Source organism: Trachurus trachurus (assembly GCF_905171665.1).
Source record: "Trachurus trachurus genome assembly, chromosome: 21".
Lineage (NCBI taxonomy): Eukaryota > Metazoa > Chordata > Actinopteri > Carangiformes > Carangidae > Trachurus > Trachurus trachurus.
This window is the reverse complement of record NC_139899.1, coordinates 10,494,993-10,517,825: the sequence shown is the minus strand read 5'-3', so window position 1 is coordinate 10,517,825 and position 22,833 is coordinate 10,494,993. Positions and strand designations below refer to the sequence as shown.

General features: G+C 40.7%; 2 protein-coding genes across 2 annotated transcripts in view; one reads left to right on the top strand and one right to left on the bottom strand.

The window, feature by feature from the left end:
- Positions 1-883: 883 nt before the first annotated feature.
- acmsd (aminocarboxymuconate semialdehyde decarboxylase) lies at positions 884-6,156 on the bottom strand. The gene is made up of 10 exons (XM_083996284.1): positions 5,848-6,156; positions 4,231-4,275; positions 3,461-3,557; positions 3,326-3,375; positions 2,761-2,997; positions 2,466-2,559; positions 1,898-1,993; positions 1,630-1,802; positions 1,277-1,375; positions 884-1,099 (listed from the first exon to the last, which is right to left on the bottom strand). The coding sequence occupies exons 1-10, from the start codon at positions 5,902-5,904 to the stop codon at positions 1,037-1,039; spliced, it is 1,011 nt and encodes a 336-aa protein (XP_083852410.1). The 5' UTR covers positions 5,905-6,156; the 3' UTR covers positions 884-1,036.
- A 914-nt stretch (positions 6,157-7,070) lies between these two features.
- The window catches only part of tmem163a (transmembrane protein 163a), a gene marked incomplete at both ends in the record, with an annotated part of 54,967 nt that continues 39,204 nt past the window's right edge, over positions 7,071-22,833 (top strand). Inside the window, 2 exons of the mRNA XM_083996500.1 lie at positions 7,071-7,272; positions 13,500-13,619. Coding sequence (XP_083852626.1) covers positions 7,071-7,272; positions 13,500-13,619 — 322 coding nt within the window. The remainder of the gene's footprint in view (positions 7,273-13,499; positions 13,620-22,833) is intronic.

The following is a 22,833-nucleotide window of genomic DNA, read 5'->3' as shown; positions in this document are numbered from 1 at the left end:
CTCGGGCATCGGTAAAAAAAAAAAAAAAAAAAAAAAACGGACGTGACGTCAATGTCGCACAGGAAAAAACGACTTCTACTGGAGACCATGGTAAGATTTTGGTGTCCACCTGTACGGACAGAGCTATGTGGTGCGCACATCTATAACACGTTTGGTGTTTGTACATTTGATTAATTCATTTATTCACATTTGTACAATAGTGCGCTCAATTTCTTTGGTAAAAATGGATTATAACCCGATCACCAACAATCACTGATTTAATTGTGTTTACCTTACGAGGAATCCTCAATTGGATGCATGATTTTGCTATGAGCTGAGTTATTGTGAGTCAACGCACAGGTTTAAAAGGAATGATCACTCCTGAGGCCTGAATGGAGCACATTAATAAGAAAGGTATAGCCTATTGGGATTAATCTCTCACTACAGAGAGATAATTAACTCTTGATAGGCCAAGCAATAAGCCATTCGATGACCTATAGGCCTATGACTGACACTTTCTAACAGAGATGGAAAGTGCATTATGTTTATCATTGCAACGCTATCTCTAACATAACTGTAATGATGCCAGCCATCCCGGGGTCATTCCTATGTTCCCACAGCCCTATGTTCCCACATTTCTAACTTTTGTTGTCACTGAAAATTAGGCCCTATGTTCCCACCATATGGTTGGGTTTAGGCAATGAAGAAAGGAGTTGGTTAAGTTTAGTAAAAAGACCAGGTAGAGGCTAGACAGGCCAGATAGATAGAGTCCAGATAGGTAGAGAGAGGCTGTGGGAACATAGGCACGCTCCCGCCATCCCAATCAGTCTCCATTTCCACTCTCAGAGATAGGCTACTTGTGTTTTATAGTGTAGCTACAAACAACAAAAAAGGCAATCAAAGATGTATGACCATAAAGTACTTTATTAAAACAAACCACATTGAAATTTGTTATGCACAACACAAACTTCAGGGTGTTTTCTATTAGCCTATCATAATATCCATATCTGAATAAAGCTATTGCACTGAATCACTGGGGGTATTTCACATTTTTATGTTACTCAAATTGCTCACGCTTCAGTCCCAAAAATTCCAGCGCATTTCCAGCAAGCAATTTATCCTGCAATACAAAAGAATAAGCAGTCTGAATATCGGATGCATTACAACACTGACTGACAAAAAAATACTTTTGAAATTAGGCCTACGAAATTCTTCTAAAAGTGCCCCAGAGAAGCCTTTCTACCTTCCTGTGTGTTGTATCTCCATTTTTAAATGAAGGAGAAAGAAATTGTGTTACCTTTAGTGTTTCATCAAAGTCATCCATTGACTCAATCAGTGATCCAGGCTGCAGCTCACCCAGTGGAAATGGATAATCTGTTCCCAGCATTACTTTATCCTAGAAGAGGAATAAACATGTGTTAAATAAGAAGACTGTTCAGCAAATTAACAGTATTTTTGTCAAAAGTGCCTCCATGCAGAAACCTTGGCAAGCCTTGGTGTGCAGTTTTGTATCCAAAGTAAAGTTAGTGTTGCTATTGACATAACTATATGGCCAACCTACCCACTCACTCTCTATTCTCACCACTGCAGCACCCACTGTCTTTCTGACGACAAATAAGACATGGCATGTGTTGAGTGAATGAAGCTCACCTTTCCAATAATATCAACGAGCAGCTTCAGGGAGGTGGGGTCATGAACTAAGGAGTCAGTGTAGAAAGAGCCGAGGTATTTCCGTGGACTGATCTTGTTGTCGACTGCACACAGGTCCGGGCGGACTGTGTGGCCATGTTCGATTCTGCCAATAGTGAATGGGAAAGAACCACCTACAAGCAGACAGACAAAAAGGTCACAAAAAGGCCAAACAACAGCAAACAGTCTCGCTACACCTTATATAAAGTGAGAATCCTTTGACGGCTACCTCCATGAGCAAAGCAGACTTTGAGTTTGGGAAATCTCTCGAAGACACCTCCAAATATCATCGAGCAAATAGCCATGGTTGTCTCTGAGGGCATGCCTTTGTAATGGAAAAGACAACAAGATCTAATCATTTTTCCCACATTAGAATGACATGTTATATTATTGTGAAGACAGTGCAGGTGTGTTATACAAAATTACATCATGACTGGCCACCTCTAGCATTTAGTGCAATGCATTAAATGTGATGTGAAAGCTTAAATCCTCATAGAATCAGCACCAATATGAGGATTTTTATCTCACAAATGGTATAACGAGGTTTTGATGGCCTCATCAATCATTTAAAGAGGCAGTATAGGCAACACTTACAATAACAGATATAATATTGCTGTGTTTTTAATGTCAGTTTGGTTTGTTACACCAACATAATTATAGCTCTGTTTAATTTATTTCAGACAAACAGATTGCAAAGAAGTGTATGTTTTATTTTCAATCAAATATAAACCAAGAGGCAGAGGGGGAAAGGGGTGTGTGGTGTTCAATATCTATAGTTCCTATTCCATCTTCCTCACCCACCAGCCAGGGCAGCCAATACTTAGCCATCCTCCCATCTGTCTGCATGTCCCATGGGTGGATAAATATGGAGCAGTCCAGCTCCTCAGCCGCCTGTGGGGAGGACACAGTGCAAGATCAGTATTTCTCTGTGAATGAGAACTTGACCTACGAAACCAAAGGAAATGTCACTGTGGTCATTAATCAGTGAAACTGTAAACATAGACATTTGCAACTACTGTATCACCTGGAGATCATGATGTAATTTATTGTTCATTTCACTGTAATTTCATACTATAGTATGTAATGTCTCACAGCGTAAAAGGGATAGAGTTCAGTGGCATTGAGGTCCCAGTTGTTGATATGTGAGCCAATCTGCACCCCAGGGAACCCCAGCTCCTTGACGCAGCGCCTCATCTCTAGGACGGCCAAATCAGGAGCTTGCATTGGCAGCGTTCCCAGGCCCACAAACCTCTTGGGGTGGCTACGCACAGTCTGGGCCAAATCGTCGTTTAAAATGACGCAGAGATCCAGTGTGTCATGAGGTTTGGCCTGTAATCCAAAAATAAAATAAAAACAAGTACATAGGCTATACATGTACATGTGAGAGTTAAAAAGTGATTTAATCATGCAAGCCCCTTCTTAGCTATAATGCCTCTGTTACTGAAGAGTAATGATAACAGTTTAACATTTAAACCACCATGGTAATGCACAAAAGACCTACAATTTAATTAGCTTTTTTCAGTATGAGTGGGTAGCTGGAGTTCATAATAAGTCAGGGCACAGAAAATAGTACTCTGTAGTTACAGGCACTCAGCAATAATACTATAGCTGCACTTGTTTGTTTTTGCTTTAGTTTGTTGTCTTAGTGTGCACTCACCCAGTAACTGAACATCACAGGAACAGTAGACAGAGCTTGAACAGTCACACCTGAATAAGGAACAGAAGTGTGGTTGTAGTCATCAGTGAGATGAAACAAGCTGAAACACTTGTCTCAGTATAGTTGTATACGCACCATGTTGATCCATGTCTCGTATGCGTGTGCTTGCATCCCAGCAGTTTTCTTGAATCACTCGGAACAGCTTCCCGTCCTTCATCATCTCTGCTTCACCCTAGAACACCAGTCGCAATTTTAACTTTTGTTCACAGTCCCTCCATTGTTGAGTCTGAACAAATTCATGATGTTTTAACTTTTCAAAATTCTACCACATGATGGCAGCAGACAGTCAATTCACATTTTATTGGTACACATGCCATGTTAAAAATATACAGTATGTGTAATTGCAGACCTAAAGACAAAAACAACATCTGTCTTGTTTATCCTCTGTCAATTGCGTTGATTAAAAATCCTCCTATTTTGGATGTGAGCATGTGGATTTGAGAGTCCTCTGAGATTTTGCTTTTGGCATTGGCATCTGTACTTAAACAGATGTCTCTCAGCAGACACAGCTTATGTTTGTATGTATTAATGTGACACTTTCTACTATAAGTTTACATGTGCAACTAGCTGTAACGTTAAAATGTAAAAGTTGAATCGATCCACACACAGCTGCCACTGTGTGTTTGAACTGTATCTCTCTGCTGACGCAGTGGCAACGTGCTGAGTTCTGCAGCTGCTCACATAGCCAGGACCAGCCTGACAGGTCCACAGGGTGCGGTGCAGCCGGGAAGAGCCTGCTGAGTGCCCGGCGTAGTACGCAGCACAATTGCGTAAATCCCCCTGTACCTGTGCCCTTTCTGTCTGCACAGATATATATCTACATATATAGGTGTACGTTGACTCACCTTGCAGTGATGGTGAAGCTGCACAAAGCCATCATATCCATACCTCTGAAACATATGCAAAAACAAAATAAATGTGCAGTAAAATATCACCTATTAGAAATAAAACAAAACAAACATCCAATAAATAAATAATAATACCAGTGCATAACATTACATAACGGATGTACATAATTTATTGTTTAATATTCCCTGTGTACCTTCCTAAAAAAAAGACTTATAATCTGCAAGGATTCAGTCTTCCTTCTGGAGGACTATCCACTCCAGTGTCCTGGATCAACAGTGAATGCCATCTGAGGCTGTTGACTCTTTTGCATACAAATGATCTCTACGTGAGCAGTATAGACAGTTAAAGGATAATTTCCGTTTTTTACAAGCATTTCATATCCCTCCAGATCAGTACAACTGTGCACATAGTAGATAGATAGTGACAGAGAAGCTTCAGCTAACCCAAATGCAAAGAGGGTTTAACTTTTAAAGGAGTGATACAACAACAACAACAACAACAACATCTTGGTGTTGAGCACACTTTAAGGCTCAGAGACTCAAAGCCCTCAGCTCAAACATAACTGTATTATTTTATTGATTTGACATTTGTATCAAGCCAACAATCATTCATGAATTTTATTTACCCAAATTTCATGAAAACATAATAGAAACATGATTTTGACCCGACATGTCTCAGATGTCCAGTCCAGAAATGATGCATTAGCTCTGTTTGGGCATTTAGAGACCTCAGCTGAAAAATATGGGTGGTTTGTTTATGCTATATATGTGTGATTGATCTCTCTACTTTTTAGGCAAACCCCCACAGATCCCAAATCAATTTATTTATAATTCAGTTTGTCATTTGAAGGTGCAATAGCAGTGTTTTTAAAAAATTATGTGTTGCATTGAACTGTTGCACTGGGGTTTCACTGAGCCTATCACCATTAATATTATAAGCTTGGTGGAAATAACAGAAACACCTGTCAATATGATGCAATAAAACACACACTACAGCCTCCAAAATGGCCATAAAGTTGAATCAGCAATTTTCTAAAACAATTTCAACAGAAAGTAAATATATGTTGAAAAATGCTTATATAATGTGTGCCTTGTTCTTTTATTTTATTTTCTTCGGTTTCACCTGTTCACTTGGTGTTGGATTATATGATCTTAAAGGTTTATTTGTTTGGTATGGATATAACAAAAGAAAGAAAGAAAGAAAGACCTCTTGAGGGACTGCTTGTAGCACTATGTCTCCTGTCCTGTCGTAAATGTTGGAAATGATTAGCGAAAACTAGTCCACCATAGTGACAGAGACATAAGAGCAGGATCAGAGAGACCAAGGCCAGAGCCTCCTATTGATTAAAGTTTAACCATCCATAGACGATAGACTTATGGGGGTAGCTGTTAAACTCCTTGCTGACACTCCAATGGAAAATGTCTGTACATTTTATTTTAGGCTGTGGGCATCTAATAGCATTCGAGTCAAGGAGAACTTCTGCCTCACACAGAACTGATACAAAAACTGTGTGTTTGTATTGTTAGCCCACTGAACCGCACATAATGAAGTCAGGCCCATAAAGTGTGCACTTAACACTGTGACAACAACCATTATCATGAACTTGTGCTTACCTGCTTCAGATTGGGCCACTCCTTTGGCAAAATATGATTATGAATATCAACCTTCATCCTGGCGATTGATCTCTGATAAGTTGACAGGTCTGGTTCAGAGAGATTTCCTGTGGTAACTGCACACACAACCAGTAATCCTGTCCCTGCCCTGAACCAGAAACCAATGACCGTCAGGTGAATGTCTGTTGGGACACCCTCGTTATTTATTAGCCTACCTCATTTGTACAACAAGCAGCCAGCAGTCAGAGAACTGACCAGGGCTGATACTGTGAACCATGAAGGGATATTGTCTCTAACGCACTGACTCACACTGCCAACACAAACACACAAACCACAGCACTCCAATACAGCCCAGTTGAAACTAACTGACTTACAACATGTGGAGCAAGTCACTCTGACTTATACCTCACTGACAATTCACTAACCCTTTGGCTGTAGGCTACCTGCCCACAGCTCTGTGTCGTGGCTCCCCCTGGTGGTTAGTAGAGCCGTCTTGTGATGAACTCCTCAAGAATCAAGACAGCAGTCAGCCAGGTAAAAAGACTGAGGGGTGAAAGTATTGATTTCTCTAAATCTGATACATGAAGATCAATGATTCAATACATCAGCAAGAAATATGTTTTACAGAGTAATAACAGAACCTGATCAATAATTCCTGTGATATTATGAGCTAGAGAGTCATTCAGTAGGTAAACAATCATTATTCTTTTAGACATTGTTGCTTGGTGTAAAACAGCTCTCCATTAGAAACTCAATAAAGTTTTGTAACACAAAGAGTAATTCATAAAACCCCCTGAGTGACTGAGGAGAGATGTCATGTAGTGGTGGGGCTGGGATCTAAGAGGAGGACTGAAGGAAGAAGGGGAGGAGGGAAAAAAAAACTTGCTGGCACCGCCTGCCACATTCACAGCAGATCTCAGCAATTTATCGCACCGCCGCATCTAACCCTAAAGTGTGTGGAAGTGCCTGATCCAGACAGGGTGTTTCCATCCAGGCTGCTCCTCGCTGTAGAGTTCTCACACAGGGAGTTGTTTCGCCGCTGATGCCGGGGAGATAAATCCTTTATCCCCCCATCTTCTCCTCCTCTCGCCATCTCTTATCTTCCTCCCCTGCGCAACTGAGTCAACACCGGTGGATTGGACGCGCTGGATGGCTGCTGCACTCAGCGAACCGTTGTGAATCTTTTCTTTCTTTCTGACAACAAAACAACAACCGCAGCAATAATGACGGACCCGGCCACCCAAGAGCCCTACCCTGTCCCAGACCCGACTATTGTGGATCCCTGCCCGGCCACGATGCGGAACGGCCAGTGCGCCCCGGATGGCTTCACTAACAACCATCACCAGCAGGACAGATCCCCCAGCCAACCCGAGACCTTCACCACGGGCCAGGAGATGAAAATCACAGACAGTGTGGAGGGAGAAGGTAACTTAATCTCCCTCTGTCATGTTTGGATTTGTGTGTTTTTTCAAACTTATTAATGTGAACGAGTGTTGACGGCTCCCCTGGGAGGTGGGAGGGTATTTTTAACCATGTGAGATATTTTTAAACCATGTGAGATATTCTTGCTTGAATAATTTATGACAGTCCTACATCAGCAGGATTAAGCAAAAGTTGAATTTAAAATTGAAAACATTGTTAAACTGCTTCAATTCCCCATCCATCCATCCATCCATCCATCCATCCATCCATCCATCCATCCATCCATCCATCCATCCATCCATCCATTCATTCATTCCTCTCAGTTTTAGACATTTCATTGCATCAGTGCATAAAGTTGTCAAACATGGACCTAGAGACACAGCTTCAGTCTGCTTCACGACTTAAGTCTAATACTAATCACATGTAGGCTGTGTCATACACTCTTAGTGTGCATTTGCATTTCTTTAACCACGTGTGTGTACGTGTGATTTCTTTTTGTCTTTTAAGACTAGTATAATCCCATTCATCATCTAATGTGCGTAAAACCTGTTAAACGTAACATTTCACAGTGGATTACAAGAGGCCTTCAGTTACACTTCACTATAGATCCCGAACCTGTTGTTCAGTTTACAGGCTTCCAGTAGGTTTATTGGATGTAATGCAAAGGATATCTGTCATGTTAATTAAAACCGGTGAGCTTTTCCTAATATAGCCTCCTAATGACACTAACATGAGGAAACACAAATGATTATTGAAGTCAGCTTCCTGCATGCTGATTGGTTTTGGCTCATTTCCAATAGCTGGACTCATCTACCATACATTTGTGCCAAGTCATGAAATTATAAATATATGAAGTGAGAATCAAGGATTTTTGAACAGCACATTTACATCTGCTACAAAAGATAGATGTTCTTGTTCCTTGAATGTCTCAAAGCCACTGATCAGTTGAAAGATTTTAACTCTGATTGATTCCTGTGGAAGATTGATCCCTTTAAGGAGTGCTCCAGTGATTCAGTGTCACACTTCTGCAGAGCTTGTGAGAGACAGATGGTGGAAATGGTGGAAATCAAAGCAGCAGAGGCAGAGATACATCAGCTTTTATCCCTCATATGGGTCAAGTTCCAAAAAACACTGGATCCACTGCAACTCAATAGCATCTTCCACTCTGCCTGCTGAACAGCTTTGTAAATTCACACTTTCACTTTGCAAGACTTTACACAGCTACCACTTCCAAATTTAGACCAAACCTGTCAGCTGTATTATTTTCTCAGATTTGACAGAACTTCTCGGGAATCATAATGTCACTGTTACTCAATGGTTTTAACAAGCTGAAGCAGTACTAATTCAGACTGGCGAGATTTTTTTTAATGCGTAACATTGGTGGAATGTCCCTTTAGATGCATGAAATCTCTTGTGTTACTTCACTTGTGATGTTGAGTGAGGTGCCATAACTGTTAGCTTGTGTTTAGCTCACAGAGATACCGAAAGCTGCAGTTTGAATATTTGGAGGTTTAAACAATCAGTGGCACACATCACACATTTCTACACAATATTTCACACTCTCCTCCCTCCCCCGCTTTCCTCAGTTCTCTCCTATTTACATAAATGTCCCTGTTAGAAAACGTCTGCTGGCTTCTGATCATGGTTTTCCAAGCCAGAGACCGTTTCCTTTCAAGGAAGGATCAGTAATATCTGAAGTATATCATAGGTAATAATGTATAATAATAATATATAGGAAAAAGTTCAGAACATAGATTTAAATCATTTTTTAATAATTATAATTGACTTCTCTCAAGTTATTCTTCACCCACAAGGATTATATTCACTCTGTATCTTCTAGTGAATGTGGTTGGGAGGCGTGAAATCAGGTTATTGATGCCTGATGGTATTTATTTTTAGAAAAGACAGTTATGACAAGTGTTCAAGTGTCAAGAGAGATGTTCACTGACATAAACCGGTATGTGTGTGTGTCAGAGAGCGCTGCATGAGGAGATGTTGAGCACATGCCTCCTGTCTGATCCCCCAGCCAGGGATCATGTGAGCAAAGTGATTAAACCATGCTGTCTCACTTCCCCCTCTGCTACACACACAGAGGACACACACACAAACAAATACACACAAACTAGTTAGCTAGTCTTGCTAATATGGTTTTCAAAGACGTTTTTGAGTTTCAATCAAAGATTTGGGGGCACTTGTTTGGTGCCATTTTGTAGTTGATATGCTTTGAAAATCTCATTTACTAAGGCGATTTGCGATCCTGCATTTGCAGGGAACTAATATCCATAGAAAACCACACTAGCCCCTAGCCCCACTGCAGAGCACATGAGAGTGACACAGTAAAAAAAAGTGTTGTCATGTTGCTCCATGTGTGTACAGAGAGAGAGAGAGAGTTGTACAGTGTGACAGTTGACTTAATTAGCCAATCATGCTGCAAACTGATCCTGCTCCTGCTGTGACCCAGTGGCCTTCCAGATCATTTTAACCTGCTTTAGGCATGAGCCTTGTACTAAGTTTTATCTTCAAAGAAAAAGTAAAAAACCAAATCAATTGATTTAATAAAGTATGGCTGCAAAAATGCCATGTGCCAATGTTTTCTAGATGCAGCCTGATGCACTTGGATATAAAAAGGGTCTTATTGTAACAAATGATATCCTTAACTAAACCAAAGTCAGATACCAGAGAGCAGTTGCTGGGAAGCTATGGACTGTGTCTGCCTTTGGATGCCCTGTCTGCATCTCCTTCTGTCTACACCCACACTACATACAGTAGTTAGCAACATCAAGTCCTGCAGGCAGAGTGAACTGGCCATTCCAGACAAAATGGGTAAATGTACAAAAAAAGGAAAGAAAAGAAGGAAAAGTCAAATAACTGTGTCAGACCTGTTATGATTACACCACAGGATTGTGGGAGTGCAAAATGAACAAAAGGTACTGCAGTGTACTTCCCTAGCAACAAGCTTTTGGATGGAAGTTGGGGAATCTCTTTATTAGGACCAAATTCCTAATGAAGCACAACACAAACTGAATATGTTCAATTTGCACCAAGAGGAATTTTCAAGGCAGAGTACCTAACAAAATATGTACTATGAGTTGCATTATGGGAAATGTATGATGTAGAATTTTTGGATCTTGACCCAGATTAAGTGATTGTGGAGTGAACTGATTTGTAGTCTGAGCCTCTTGTGGGTCTTAAAAATGTACGTAATTGCAATACTAACAAAGTGCAGTTTTACTTAAACTCTTCTAATGGTTTGATTTTCACTTCTGAAAACTGACTTGGTCATCAGTCGTGTTTGAAACAGTATAGAGGGCCTCTGACTCTGTAAAACAATCACATGACTTTATCAGTTGTCTATCAGCAGTTGTTTCTGGAGCAATTCCCTCTGTGACACATTCAGAGAAAATTCCCCGAAACCATCAGTACCGTCCTCAAAAACATCTCAGAGATAGATAGATAGATAGATAGATAGATAGATAGATAGATAGATAGATAGATAGATAGATAGATAGATAGATAGATAGATAGATAGATAGATAGATAGATAGATAGATAGATAGATAGATAGATCTAAGAGAGAGATAGACAGACCTAATTTAAAATACTCAGGTAATTTCCTAATATGATTACTAAATTGCTTCCAGAACATTTGGTTTTGTATGTTCAAAGTTTAAAGGGGCCATGTTTTCCCTTTCATTAGTTCCCATTCACTGCCTGTTTATGTTTGCCAAGCTGTAGCAGTCAAACACGAAAACACTCGAGACAGATTTCTGGGTAGAATGACAACTGGTCGCATAAAAAAAACCCTTTGGATGCAAAACTTAAGGCTTCTAAATATTTCATGAATCTGCAGAGCCAGCTTCACATTTCATGATAATGGAACAGCTTGGGGCAGTTCAGGGTCTGGGCTGTTTTGTCTGTGACTTTAGGCAGAGACTTCATCCACAGAATCAGGGTTTTTACTGTCGATTTTGTCTTTGTTTTGTCTGATAGAAGTTGTGTGTGAATTGTGTTTTTGAAAGTGAGCTGACCCTGATGGTCTTCACAATAATCTACTCTTGATCTAAAGTCAATCTCTTGATTGACTTAAAGAGGAACTATGCAAGCCTGGTCACTTTTTCGCTGTTTTGCTAACCCTCGTCCTGGCCATGTGCATTTGTTTACAACGAAGCCGATGAGAAATAAATCATTAGAGCGGTAGATAATGTTATATATATTGAATGTTGCAATGTGTATATTTGTGTAGTTTAATCTATCATAAACAAAAGATTACGGTTTATGGGGCGCGGTGCCGCAGAGACGAGAGCTGGGACCCCGGGGTGACGGCACGGATCTTGCAAAGTTGTTTTTCAGCCAAGAGACGCAATAAGTGATACACACGTGGAAGGCAGAGAGGCTCCATTCTCCCCCTTAACAAGTTAAGACATTAAACCATCACAATTACTCCAAAGCAGTTTAATTAATGTAAAAATGTAGCATAGTTAAGCTACAAATCCTGCATAGTTCCTCTTTAAAGCAGATATCAGCTTCACGGCCGTTTCGGCTAATGCTGCGTTCAAGGCAGGCTTTTGAAACCGTAAGTTACAGCTTCAAGTCACAACTACGACTTGGTAGCGTTCCAGGTAACCCGTAGCTCGTGTTTTTACCATCCTGTTGTCTGTGAAAGTTCCCTATAACGGCCACTCGTAACTTCCGACCCGTGAACTCGTACCAGATCGAACTGGTATGACTTCACAGGAAGGAAAAACACAAAGTACGAGTTTCTTTGAACGCACCTTGAGTTAGCAGCCCCCGCCCTTGTCAGGCATCAATTGGTCCTCGTGCTACGTCACCACATTCACGCGCATCCCTTGGCTGCACACACAGCCCTTCATGCCGTTCTCTCTCCTCATTGGATAACACTTGTATCCCACAAGGAAAATTTTCTCCTCGGGTTACAGCAGAGCAGAGTGACGGAGAGACTCGTGTTTAGGCTGAAATACTTCATGTAAGTGATTGCTGACGGAAAATAGGACTATTTAGGACTTATATTAACAAAAACATTCCACTGATATCTGCTTTAAGTAGAGTTTGCTGGGGTTTTTTTTTTTCTAAATGATTATTCTAGAACTTCTTTGCATATTTCTGAGGAACTAATTTATCCTGTTCATGTCTTTGTTGCTGTAAGTGTTCAGGGTAGTAGAGTCAGATGAAGGTCAGTAGAGAAGGTTAAACCTGTGAAGCTGTCCCTGTGTTGTGATTCACTGATCTGTGGTCCCTCTGGGCAAAATGCCCCGTGGCCCCTGTGACATCTTAGAAGGATGCATGAGGGGTGGCAGAGGAAACTCTTCACTTTGAATTGAACTGAATTTGTCACAACTGTGACTGTATGACGAACCAATTCAAGGAGCATGTGTTGAGCAGTGCCTGACCTCTGGCCTCTGGGAAAAACTGAGAGAATTTTCCTCGAAAGTAAAATCCACTGGAAAAGTGGAAGCAATTACTGGCTTCAATTTTCCTGACAACAAAAACACAACATTTTCCTGGAAGTAGAAAACAATCTGACCTATTTGTTATTGCACGCACACTAAAATTACCACTGTATTGTGCTCTTCTACTCTTGTGTGGCCCAGCGTGTCTCAAGATGCACTGCAGGCTAGAATTGAATATAATATAGCGACAAACAACATCAGAGACAGAGAAACTGAGGATTACGCTGTTAAATGCAATATTGCGCTTCTGCTCAGTAAATCAAGAGTATTAAAGCTTCAGTTTCAATTATTTTGACAAGGTTGCTATGCTGCAGGAGCCAGACTTTGGCATAACACAGCTGGTGACACAATTGCTTAATTCTCTGACCACTACAGAAGGCAGGACCTAACCATTATCTTCACATGTCTTTCATATTAGAGGCTTTATCATTATAGCCAGGAACCAAATACTTCCAACCAAAGTCAAAATATGTAATTACTTATTTAAAAACCTGTGTGTATGAGTGAATGAATTGAGAGTGTGCATGGATGTTCAGCTGACTGTTTTCTTTCTTTCTTTCTTTCTTTTTTACAGCAATGCTCTTTGACTCTAAGATGAAGATACAAGCTTCATACAACCAACATTTTTTCATTGAACCAAATATTGGTTTTTATCTTAGCTCACATAACAACTTTTATGTCACCTCAAGCATGCCATTTTAGAGTTTATACAGTAAAAAGAAGGAGTTGTCCTTGTAACAGAGCTTCTGTGTTTCACTGCAGGTCTCCTTGAGAGCAGCATGCGCCTGAAGCCTCATGAAGCCCAGAGCTACAGGAAGAAGGCGCTTTGGGTCTCCTGGGTCTCCATTGTGGTCACACTCATACTGGCTGTGGCAGCTTTCAGTGAGTATTAAAACACATGCCTGTATTTACACACATGCAACATGTACTACAGTGCCAGCGTCACTTTGTTGGAACATTGTGCAATCATGAGTAGACTGAATGTCAGCTCATTTCCCTCACTGTTGACTAAGAGGAGATGGTGTCATCTAAACGTCTGCATCTGTGTAAATGTAGCCTAAATGTGTCAGTTGTTTAGCAATGTGAAACTTGAGAGGATGCAGGGGGGGTTGATCTACATTGTTCTCCACAGGTTGAAAACAGTTGTTTGCAAAACAAACCCTAACTAATCATAAAGTCAAATAAAATCTGTAACTCACAGATTGAGGGTTTTACCACAAGATCTGTTTGTTTTACAGTAAAAGCCAAGTGGAGATATTTATTTGGGCAGCAAGCAGCAGGGAGAGGGCAGGATGTCAATAACAACTGTGTGTGTTGCTATTAAAAGACCACACGAAAAACAGGGAATTGATTCAGTTCACTGTGGACATATTTTACAGTAAATTGAGTCTTTAGTGTGTCCAAGTATTTTAACATTTTAAAAGAAGTTTTTTTTTTAAGCAAGGGAAATTGAAAGCCGCGTGCAATAGCCACTAATTCCAAGTTAGCGTATCAAGAAAGATCAGACACATTTCCTGTCATGAGCCGTATGACAACAAGTGAGCATGTGCCTTTAGCCTTGCTGGAGCTGAGCCATGACTGTAAAACACTGAATTAGAGCCTTGCACCTCCCACCCACAGACAGATAGATAGATAGATAGATAGATAGATAGATAGATAGATAGATAGATAGATAGATAGATAGATAGATAGATAGATAGATAGATAGATAGATAGATAGATAGATAGATAGATAGATAGATAGATAGATAGATAGATAGATAGATAGATAGATAGATAGATAGATAGATAGATAGATAGATAGATAGTGTTAGCAATTTGGTCTGTGGCAAAAATATTAAAAAAATATAACCTCCAAAAGGAAGGGTGCTCTTGCGCTTCAGCCGGGTAGATCGGTGCTCTCAGACAGGACCAGCAGGTAGGAAGGTGTACTTGGGTCACTTCACGAAGACTGAACCCAAAGAAACGACTGGAGCACTCGATACATGCAGATATTTAATAACAATACAGGTGCACAACACCTAACGTTTCGACGCAGTGCGTCTTCATCAGAGGTAAATTAAAATTAAAAAAATATAGTTTTTTTTTTTCTTTTTGACTTTGCATTTTGGATGCTGTTCAGATCACAACACGCTGTAGCTGTGATGCCTCTGATGTTGCATGGATGTGGCAACAATTTCAACACACAATTTGTTGTCTTATGATAGGCATGGGGGTCTTACGTGTAGCCTGCTGTTGGCAGAGCAAAAGGGGATGTGGTTTTGTCATCTTGGTAAAGCATCCGTTTCAAGTCATGCTATCATCTCAGACCTTTTGTCATCTCCTTTCCTCACAAAGCACAAACTTATTTTTTAAGTGATGAAGCTGCTTGGATCTTCACGTAACAAAGAGAGACACTACACAAGGGAGATATGAGCAAAACAAGCTGCTTCAATATATCACTTACGTAGTTTATTCAGTCGCCCACACAGCATTTAGCATTTACATGAGATGTGCTTCAGTTAAAGCTGCTGTAGGAAATGATATTTGTTTACAATACATCACATGGATACTGAAACATGTCACTTTAAGTGATAAAATCATAGTAATCACTCAGCTCTCAAGTTCACTGTACCACAAGCATCTAGTGCTAGCATCTTCAGAGTCACTATTTTGGTCCACTTTTATTATTTATTATGTAAATAAAAAAACAGCTATTTCTGTTAGAAATTAGTGCTGAGCCAAACTGAGCTGAAGGCAAAGGGAACAGGACTTACTGTACATTTGTCTGGGCCCAGGCACATGACTCCATATGAATAAAAAAGTTGCTCCATATCTTCTGAACGTGTAAATGATCAGCCACCTCAACATAAACCATATCAGCGTTGATGAGGTGGTTAAACCATCACATACTGAGCACGGTGATGATGATGAAGATGCTAAACTATCGTGTGTTTATGTGGAAATATCAGATGTGTTTCAGGTTCTCACAAGGTCTCCGTATGAATCTGAAGTGAAACTAATAGAAATGCCGGTGTGAATGAATACAGCTCCCAGAAGACGGATCACCTTTAGTGTGTGAATGACCTGTTGTTGATTCATAACCCGTGCAAGGAAGAATGAAAACGTACTGCGGAGAGTAGATAGATGAGGACGGTGTGTGTGTGGACATAGGTCGGCAGAGAACAGAGAGACTTAAACAGAGGAACACGATGACCCACAAAAAAATATGAACCACTGAAACCGGGGGAGACAGGCTGGGGGCTGCTGGGAGACAACCAGGGAGGAACAAAAGAAAAGGGGGGGGTGAGTGGAGGGAAGTGTAGACACGCTCGCCTCCACCAGACATAACGGCAGCCTCAGGAGGATGGTCAGGGGCACTGGGTTAGGAAATGAATAAATGAATGCAACGCTCCACTCCTCTGTCACCACACAGCATAGAGAGCAGGAACTATCGGAGAGAGGCTGTGAAGAGGAGACAACTTTAGTGAAGGGCAGTAGAGGGACCAGAGAGAGTGAGAGACAGATGGATATGGAGGTGTGGAGTGAAGCTCTGAAAGTTGCAATGGTACCAGGGGATGAGGCAGGACGGGTCCTGGCACGCAGTGTCAGGATTTAGTGGTTGCGATGGCTCAACTTTAAAGAACACCATCGTGCTGTTTCCTCCTGCCGGTGGCCTACTTTCTCTCTCTCTTCTCTCTCTCTCTCTCTCTCTCTCTCTCTCTCTCTCTCTCTCTCTCTCTCTACATCTTCCATCTTTTATCTTTTGCGTCCTGTCAGCTTGTTTCCCTACCCTCTACTTTCTTTACCTCTTCTTTATGTGCTGTCTCACCTTCAGTTTTCTCTCTGCTTTTATATATGATTTGTGCAAACTCAGATGCTGATTTGATTCTACACAACCAACCAGTGACTGGTCCATAGTTCTTACAGGTTTTCCTCTGGGTATGTTTTAATAAAGCACAGTACAAGTCAAAGTCCTCTGTATCTGTCATTTGATTTATTTTCTCTTCCTCTTTCCCCTCCTTTCATCTGATGTCTCCTTTTTCTCTCTCCAATGAAAACTTCAAAGATCCACTGCCCCTCTGAAACCTTTTTTAACCTATAGAAAGGATGAAGGTTCAAGACTATCTTCCTTAGCTCTGTTGAATTGACTCTTGAACGTCTTGGTCATGAATAACGGCTGCTCTGTGTTGAGAATCTATGTTTTGTGGTGCTATTCACCTGTGAAAGTGGTACGAGTCTTTGATGCTTTATCAGACTAATCCGGCTCAGGGAGTGAGCAGGGACCTCGCTTCAAGAGGCATGGATAGCTGGGTCATTGTGCCGTTTAGCCACCATGTGTAAAGGAATAATTAGATAGACTCTGAGAGATGTGATGGACAAACAGGAAACCACAAGATAGCATCATGTTTCCTTGAGGAAGTCAAGTCAGTATAGACTAAGACATGTGAGTCGGCGCAGGTGATTTGGACACATGAATAAAGGTCTTTCTTTGGAAAAAGTGACTATGCAAAAATGAAATTGCGAAAAAATCTAACTTCTGTAACAGACACCACCCCTCCTGTGCATGGCTATTTCTGCTATTTTTGTAAATGGGTGACACCATTGAAACAACAGGAAACTGTTCCTGTATGTTGTTTGTTTCCCCAGGTAGCCTATCAGCCAATTAGTTTGTTTGTTTCAGCCCTTTGATAGATGCATAACATCTCTTGGAAAGCATCATCAGCATACCATACCTCGGTTGTCATGGTTACAATAATAACCACACACAGTGTGTGCCACCATGGTGACCATAATGACTGGTCAGGGTTTGGTTAAGTTTAGGAAAAGGTGGTGCTTTGGGTTGAAAGAAATACTTAGTTACAATTAGACTGACTGTGTTGTCATGGTTACAATGGCAGTGTGGTTGCATCTGATAAATAGAGATGGAGAAGAGTAACAACTTAAATAATAATAATAATCCCTGCAGTCATAGGAGTAGGTTCATTACCTTTAATTATCGGTGCATGTTGTTTTGAGATCAGCGGGGCAGAGACGTGAGCTGCTCAGTGAACACAATGGAGGTGAAGGGCCTACAGGTCCCCTATTGTCCCTCATCAAACTTCAAACTTCTTCTTCGGTGAAAACCTCAGTTAAATGAAATAGAAGAAAGACATATTTCCTTTAGTTTACACTTTATTTTACTGGGGCATCTTTGCATTATTTTTCTTCTGGCTGTGGTAAACTGTGAGAAGAATTTCACATTTGTTTTTTCAACCTTCTAATGCTTCACATGAGAAGTCTCAGCACGGGTGAATAGATGTTGTTTCATTATCAGGTATAAGGGGGTTTCTGCATTGTGTTCGTGTGATGCATTTGGATTGTGCTTGCTAAGCAGCGACAGGAAAATCTGTTCCATATTCAGAGTGGGCAATGGACTGCACACCAACAAGGATGATTTTCAGATTGGCCCGCAGGCCTTCAAGAAGCAGGCTGTTGTAGCTGGCCTGTGGACTAATAGGCTGCCACATGATCAATCAGTGGCACTGCCAACAGCCATTTAATGTTTGAGCAAGGAGAAGAGAAGATTATGTGAGGAGGGAACAACAGAGCGAGGGAGCCAGGGCAAAATAGGAAGAAGAGGATGAATAAATATCAGCACAGCAGGACAGACGGGGGAAATAACAGAGAAAAGAGGACAGGTTGTGTGAGTGAAAAAGTAAAGAAGAGAAAGTCAGTATTAGACAGCAGGAAATGGAAAGCTGCAAAGTCGAAATAAGGCCAAAGATGAAAGAAAGAAAGATTTTTTCTCTTTTTCTCTGTCCGTGTCACTTGTTTGCTCTCTCCTTCTTTCTGTCTCTGCAGCGGAGCTGTAATTACGCTGATTTAACCCAGATACATAAAGTAAAAGCCTGACACAGTTATAAATAAACCATCACTTTATCTATTTGAGCCACAACTTTGTAGCTGTAGGTGGGAGGGGCCTGACCAGCCAGTGGATAAAAAACTTTGCTCTGAGATACAACTTCACACAAAAACCGCATATGTGACACGTGGTGAGGAGGGCACAATTAAAGCCTTGTTTGCTTCGTACCACTGGCCTGTCACAGGTTTAAACTCAGCTCGTCTCTGGTTACACATGACCCAGTTTGGTGGCTGACATTACACATTTAGATGAAATAACATTTTATATGCAGGTTCTCCTCTATAGGCTGAATTTGGTCATGAAAGGTCAAGGTTGACATGATTTGATATCTCATGACCACCTTAAACACATTTCTTCAGATTTGATACATGATAGATTATGATGGTCAAAGGTCACTCCACAAAACACATTTTTGGCCTTGACTCACAAACCTATCCTCTAATCCAATTTAACAGAGCTGTTTAATAGGATAAAGTTCTGAAGTAATGACATTTTATGTCCTAAAGGTCATAGGCCAACTTCACTGTGACATCATGATGTTCTGTAAAACTACATGTAGCCATTATTCAATGCTGTAAGGGTAGATTGTTTCTGGGAATGTGGCTGGTAAGCGCATACAACCATAAAGCACAAATTCTGATTTGAAAGAATACCTGCCCACTTGATTGTGTTTTTGTTGTCTTTATCATTTTGATATTAAATATATATTGTTATCTGACTGAAAATAATCCAAAGCACATTTGTAATTGTCCCTCTGTATGAGTGGCATTTGCTTAACACTGTAGTGTCCAGCTGTACTTTTAACCTTTTAAGACTATACAACTTTGATTCGATGGGAAATACCAAGAGACCAAAATGCACTGTTCTGTTTGGTCTGGTTACTGGATTTATTGATGGTAAGAAATATATAGAATAAGACCAGCTGGTGAGAGTAGAGGCAGATGGACTTGGTTGATTGCTATTCACACCATGAGCAGGGATAAACTAGACAAGAATGGACATGTTTGTATGCAAGACTGAAGATCTCTCTAACTATGACAAGACACAGGGTGATCATTGTTATGATCCACAGTAACGTTATCAGGATTCATTGGTGGTCGTCAGAGATGCATTCGCTGACTCCTGCTGCTTTCGCTGTCTCATTTGCTCGACCTGGGAGAATAACGCAGCCAGGGCAAAAAACAAAACAAATGATGGATCACAGAAAGCAGCGAATACACACAGGAGATGTTTGCATTCAGCTGTACAGTGGTATCTGCAGGCCATTCATCATAATGGGGCAGTCGCTGCAGAAACACAATACCAATAGTACCAATAAACCCCCCACCCACCCCCATCCCCATCTCTTGCTCCAGTTCTACCTCACTCTGCATTTTACTCCCTCAGTCCCTCCTCCTCACCTACTTTCCCTCCTTTCTTCCTCTCATCCAAGCCTCCTCCTCCTTCAGCTTCCTCTCACCATCTTCTTCTCCCGCTCTACCTTACTCATACACCCAGCGTCACCCCCCTCCCCTCCACCTTCTGTCTGTCTCAGGGTAGAAAACACAATCATTTATTCATTTGTTTTCCCTTCCGTCCATGTGCGGACTATTTTTACTGGTAAAATACCAAGTTGCCAGCAGGGAAGAAGTGCCAGCCTATATGGTGTCAGATTTAGAAATCCAAATAATGTACTTCCTGTTGTTTCTCTTTTAGCTGCAGCCGTTATATTCCAGTCTGTTAGTTATTCCTAAAAAAAAAAAAAGAAAAAAAAATGTCAGGTACGATATGTGGTCTGTATCTATATGAGCCAGGCTGCTAGCACTTTGAGGTCAGCCTGGCTCTCACATCTTTCAAGTGAATTACTGTTGCATTATAAATACTTTTCATGCATGATGTACATTCAGACCTACCACTGTTCAATCTACTGTTACAATACAAGTGTGTATGTCAATGGACATACATGGACATGAAGGAAAGACACACCAAAGTATGGACTCAGCAGCCATTATTGTTATTTTTGGTTATTACTGTTGACTAAGAGCAAGTACTCTGTGCAGAAATAACCAACAGAAACACCAGTGGACCTTTCACCATCAACATACACTATGTCAGCTTTCAACACAGGCTGAGTGTTGTAACCCATTTACTCAGTCACCTCAAGTGTATTTAATCAGTGTCTGCTGGAGCTGCCTAATTCCTCACCATGACACATTGGTTTCAGAGGGACTGGCAGGGCCCTTATGTCCAGACTGTAAACCATGAGCTGTGTTATTATAGGTAATGCACTCTAAACAGACACTGCAGTTGAATTTTTGTACTAATCCTACTAATCCTAACCACAGCAGCATGACTTCCTATGATGTAGATTAGCCAAAAACCTAATTAGATACTGGGATATTCAATGAAAAATCTGTTCATTTATGTTTCTCTAGTTCCTTCTACCTTGTCACTTAATCTTATGTGACTTAGCAGACAAAGGAATCAGGAGCTGAAATGTATGATGTTAATTCTCCCTTTTCCACATGAGAAATTCATATCAAATTTACCTAAATAATATACATGTCCAATGTGATTTTGAATGTCAAAGCTCTTCTATTTCTCAGTGAAAAGAGTCAGACCGCCAACAGTGTGGCAACTTGTACTGATATTTAAGTGACACAAACATGTAGCTTTGGGTTCAACATAAAGCATAAAGGTTAATGGCAACCTCTAAAGATCACTTAACAAGCCATAAGTTAAATTTCATATACGCTGCATAATTTCAAGAGAACCATGTCAAGGACTGTGGTATTTTCCCTCAATTACTGCTTTTAAGCCCAGATGTAAAATGTCATGAGCTTCCCCTCCACTTATCTACCATCTGCCAGAAGAGGAACCTATTATTATGTTAAAAGATGTGTATTCAAACTGGATGGCTACAATCAGATGAGCCAGGAATTTGCAGTGGATAATTTGCCCTGAGTCCACGTTTTGAATGCAAATGGGAGCCACGCAAATTGTTAACGTGGTGGCAGATCAAATCACAGATTAACTCACTTAACAATGGACTTAACTCTGATTGTTCTCACCACATAGCCTGCTCAGTGTTCCAATAGAAGACAATAGGATAGTGAAGCAAAGTGGGGTCACACACTGGCTGTTCATTGGTATGTTCATCTTTATTGGTTGAATGTCTCAATTCTGTAGGTATAGTGTGGTAAAGAGGAGTCATTTACAAGTCATGATTGGATGGCATCTGCTGAGACTGTATTTGCCATTTACTAGCAATTATGTAACGAATGGCAGAAAGTTAGTGTGAGATTTAGTGACCTCGGCAGCACGAGGCATCACTGTGTGGTATCTTACTGTTGGCAGAATGGGGACAAGGGTACTTTGACCTGTCAGGGACAGAGTGGGGTTATTGCGGTTTTAGCTGCTGTGCAGAGCTACTACTCTCTGTGGTGTGTCTTCTTTTCGTAACTCTTCTTATTTTAGAGTACCGTAGATAGATTCACCATGTAAAAAATAAAATAAAATAAAAGCTTGGTGACTCAACTCCTCCTGACATGAATGGCGCTTTCACACATTGACAGTTTAGTGTGGCACAAACCCTGGTGCATTTGTGCAGTGATAGACTACATGGAGGCTGGTGTGAAGGTTGTTGTTCACATTTCAGGTGTGAAAGCAGAGAAGACTAACCACAGTATTTTGTGGTATTAAAGCCGACCAACTATTGACTCCAGTAAGAGTAGCTATAAGCTCAGCAGCTAATGGGGATCTAATAAAACAAACAATTACATTAAATCTGCTGAAAGCCTTTGTAGTATTATTTATCCAGATTCCACATCTTTATTCTTTACAGGCTCAATTTCAGTCTTGACTTAATTTACTGCTAATTAAGTTTTTCGTTGTGTGCTCGTTGTGATATCATTGCTGCATAAATTAACTTTAATTAGAAACATTTTCTCAAATAACAACATGTACAACTGATGACGCGACTGATGACTGAATGAATCCAATGAATGGCTTACCCAAGAGTCCATATTATCTGTGTACTCTTTACGCCCTAATGGTTCATACAAAATGGACCAAACCTTTAAAGGGATACTTCACCCAAAATCGATAATTCATAAATTTTCCAGCGGGGGTTCGGCTGGCAACGGATTTTCATATAATGGCGGCCAATAGAGTTCACTTTTGAATCATCCAAAATACACACTATGAAACATCCAAATACCTCTATACTGCTCG

Bases quoted from the DNA above. Each gene is read 5' to 3' on its own strand.
- acmsd (XM_083996284.1), bottom strand. From the start codon at position 5,904: ATGAAGGTTGATATTCATAATCATATTTTGCCAAAGGAGTGGCCCAAT. The intron at 3,558-4,230 runs GTGAGTCAACGT...CTGGTGTTCTAG, and splicing joins AGCTTCACCATCACTGCAAG to GGTGAAGCAGAGATGATGAA. The intron at 1,803-1,897 runs GTAGCCGTCAAA...GTCTGCTTGTAG, and splicing joins AGTCTGCTTTGCTCATGGAG to GTGGTTCTTTCCCATTCACT.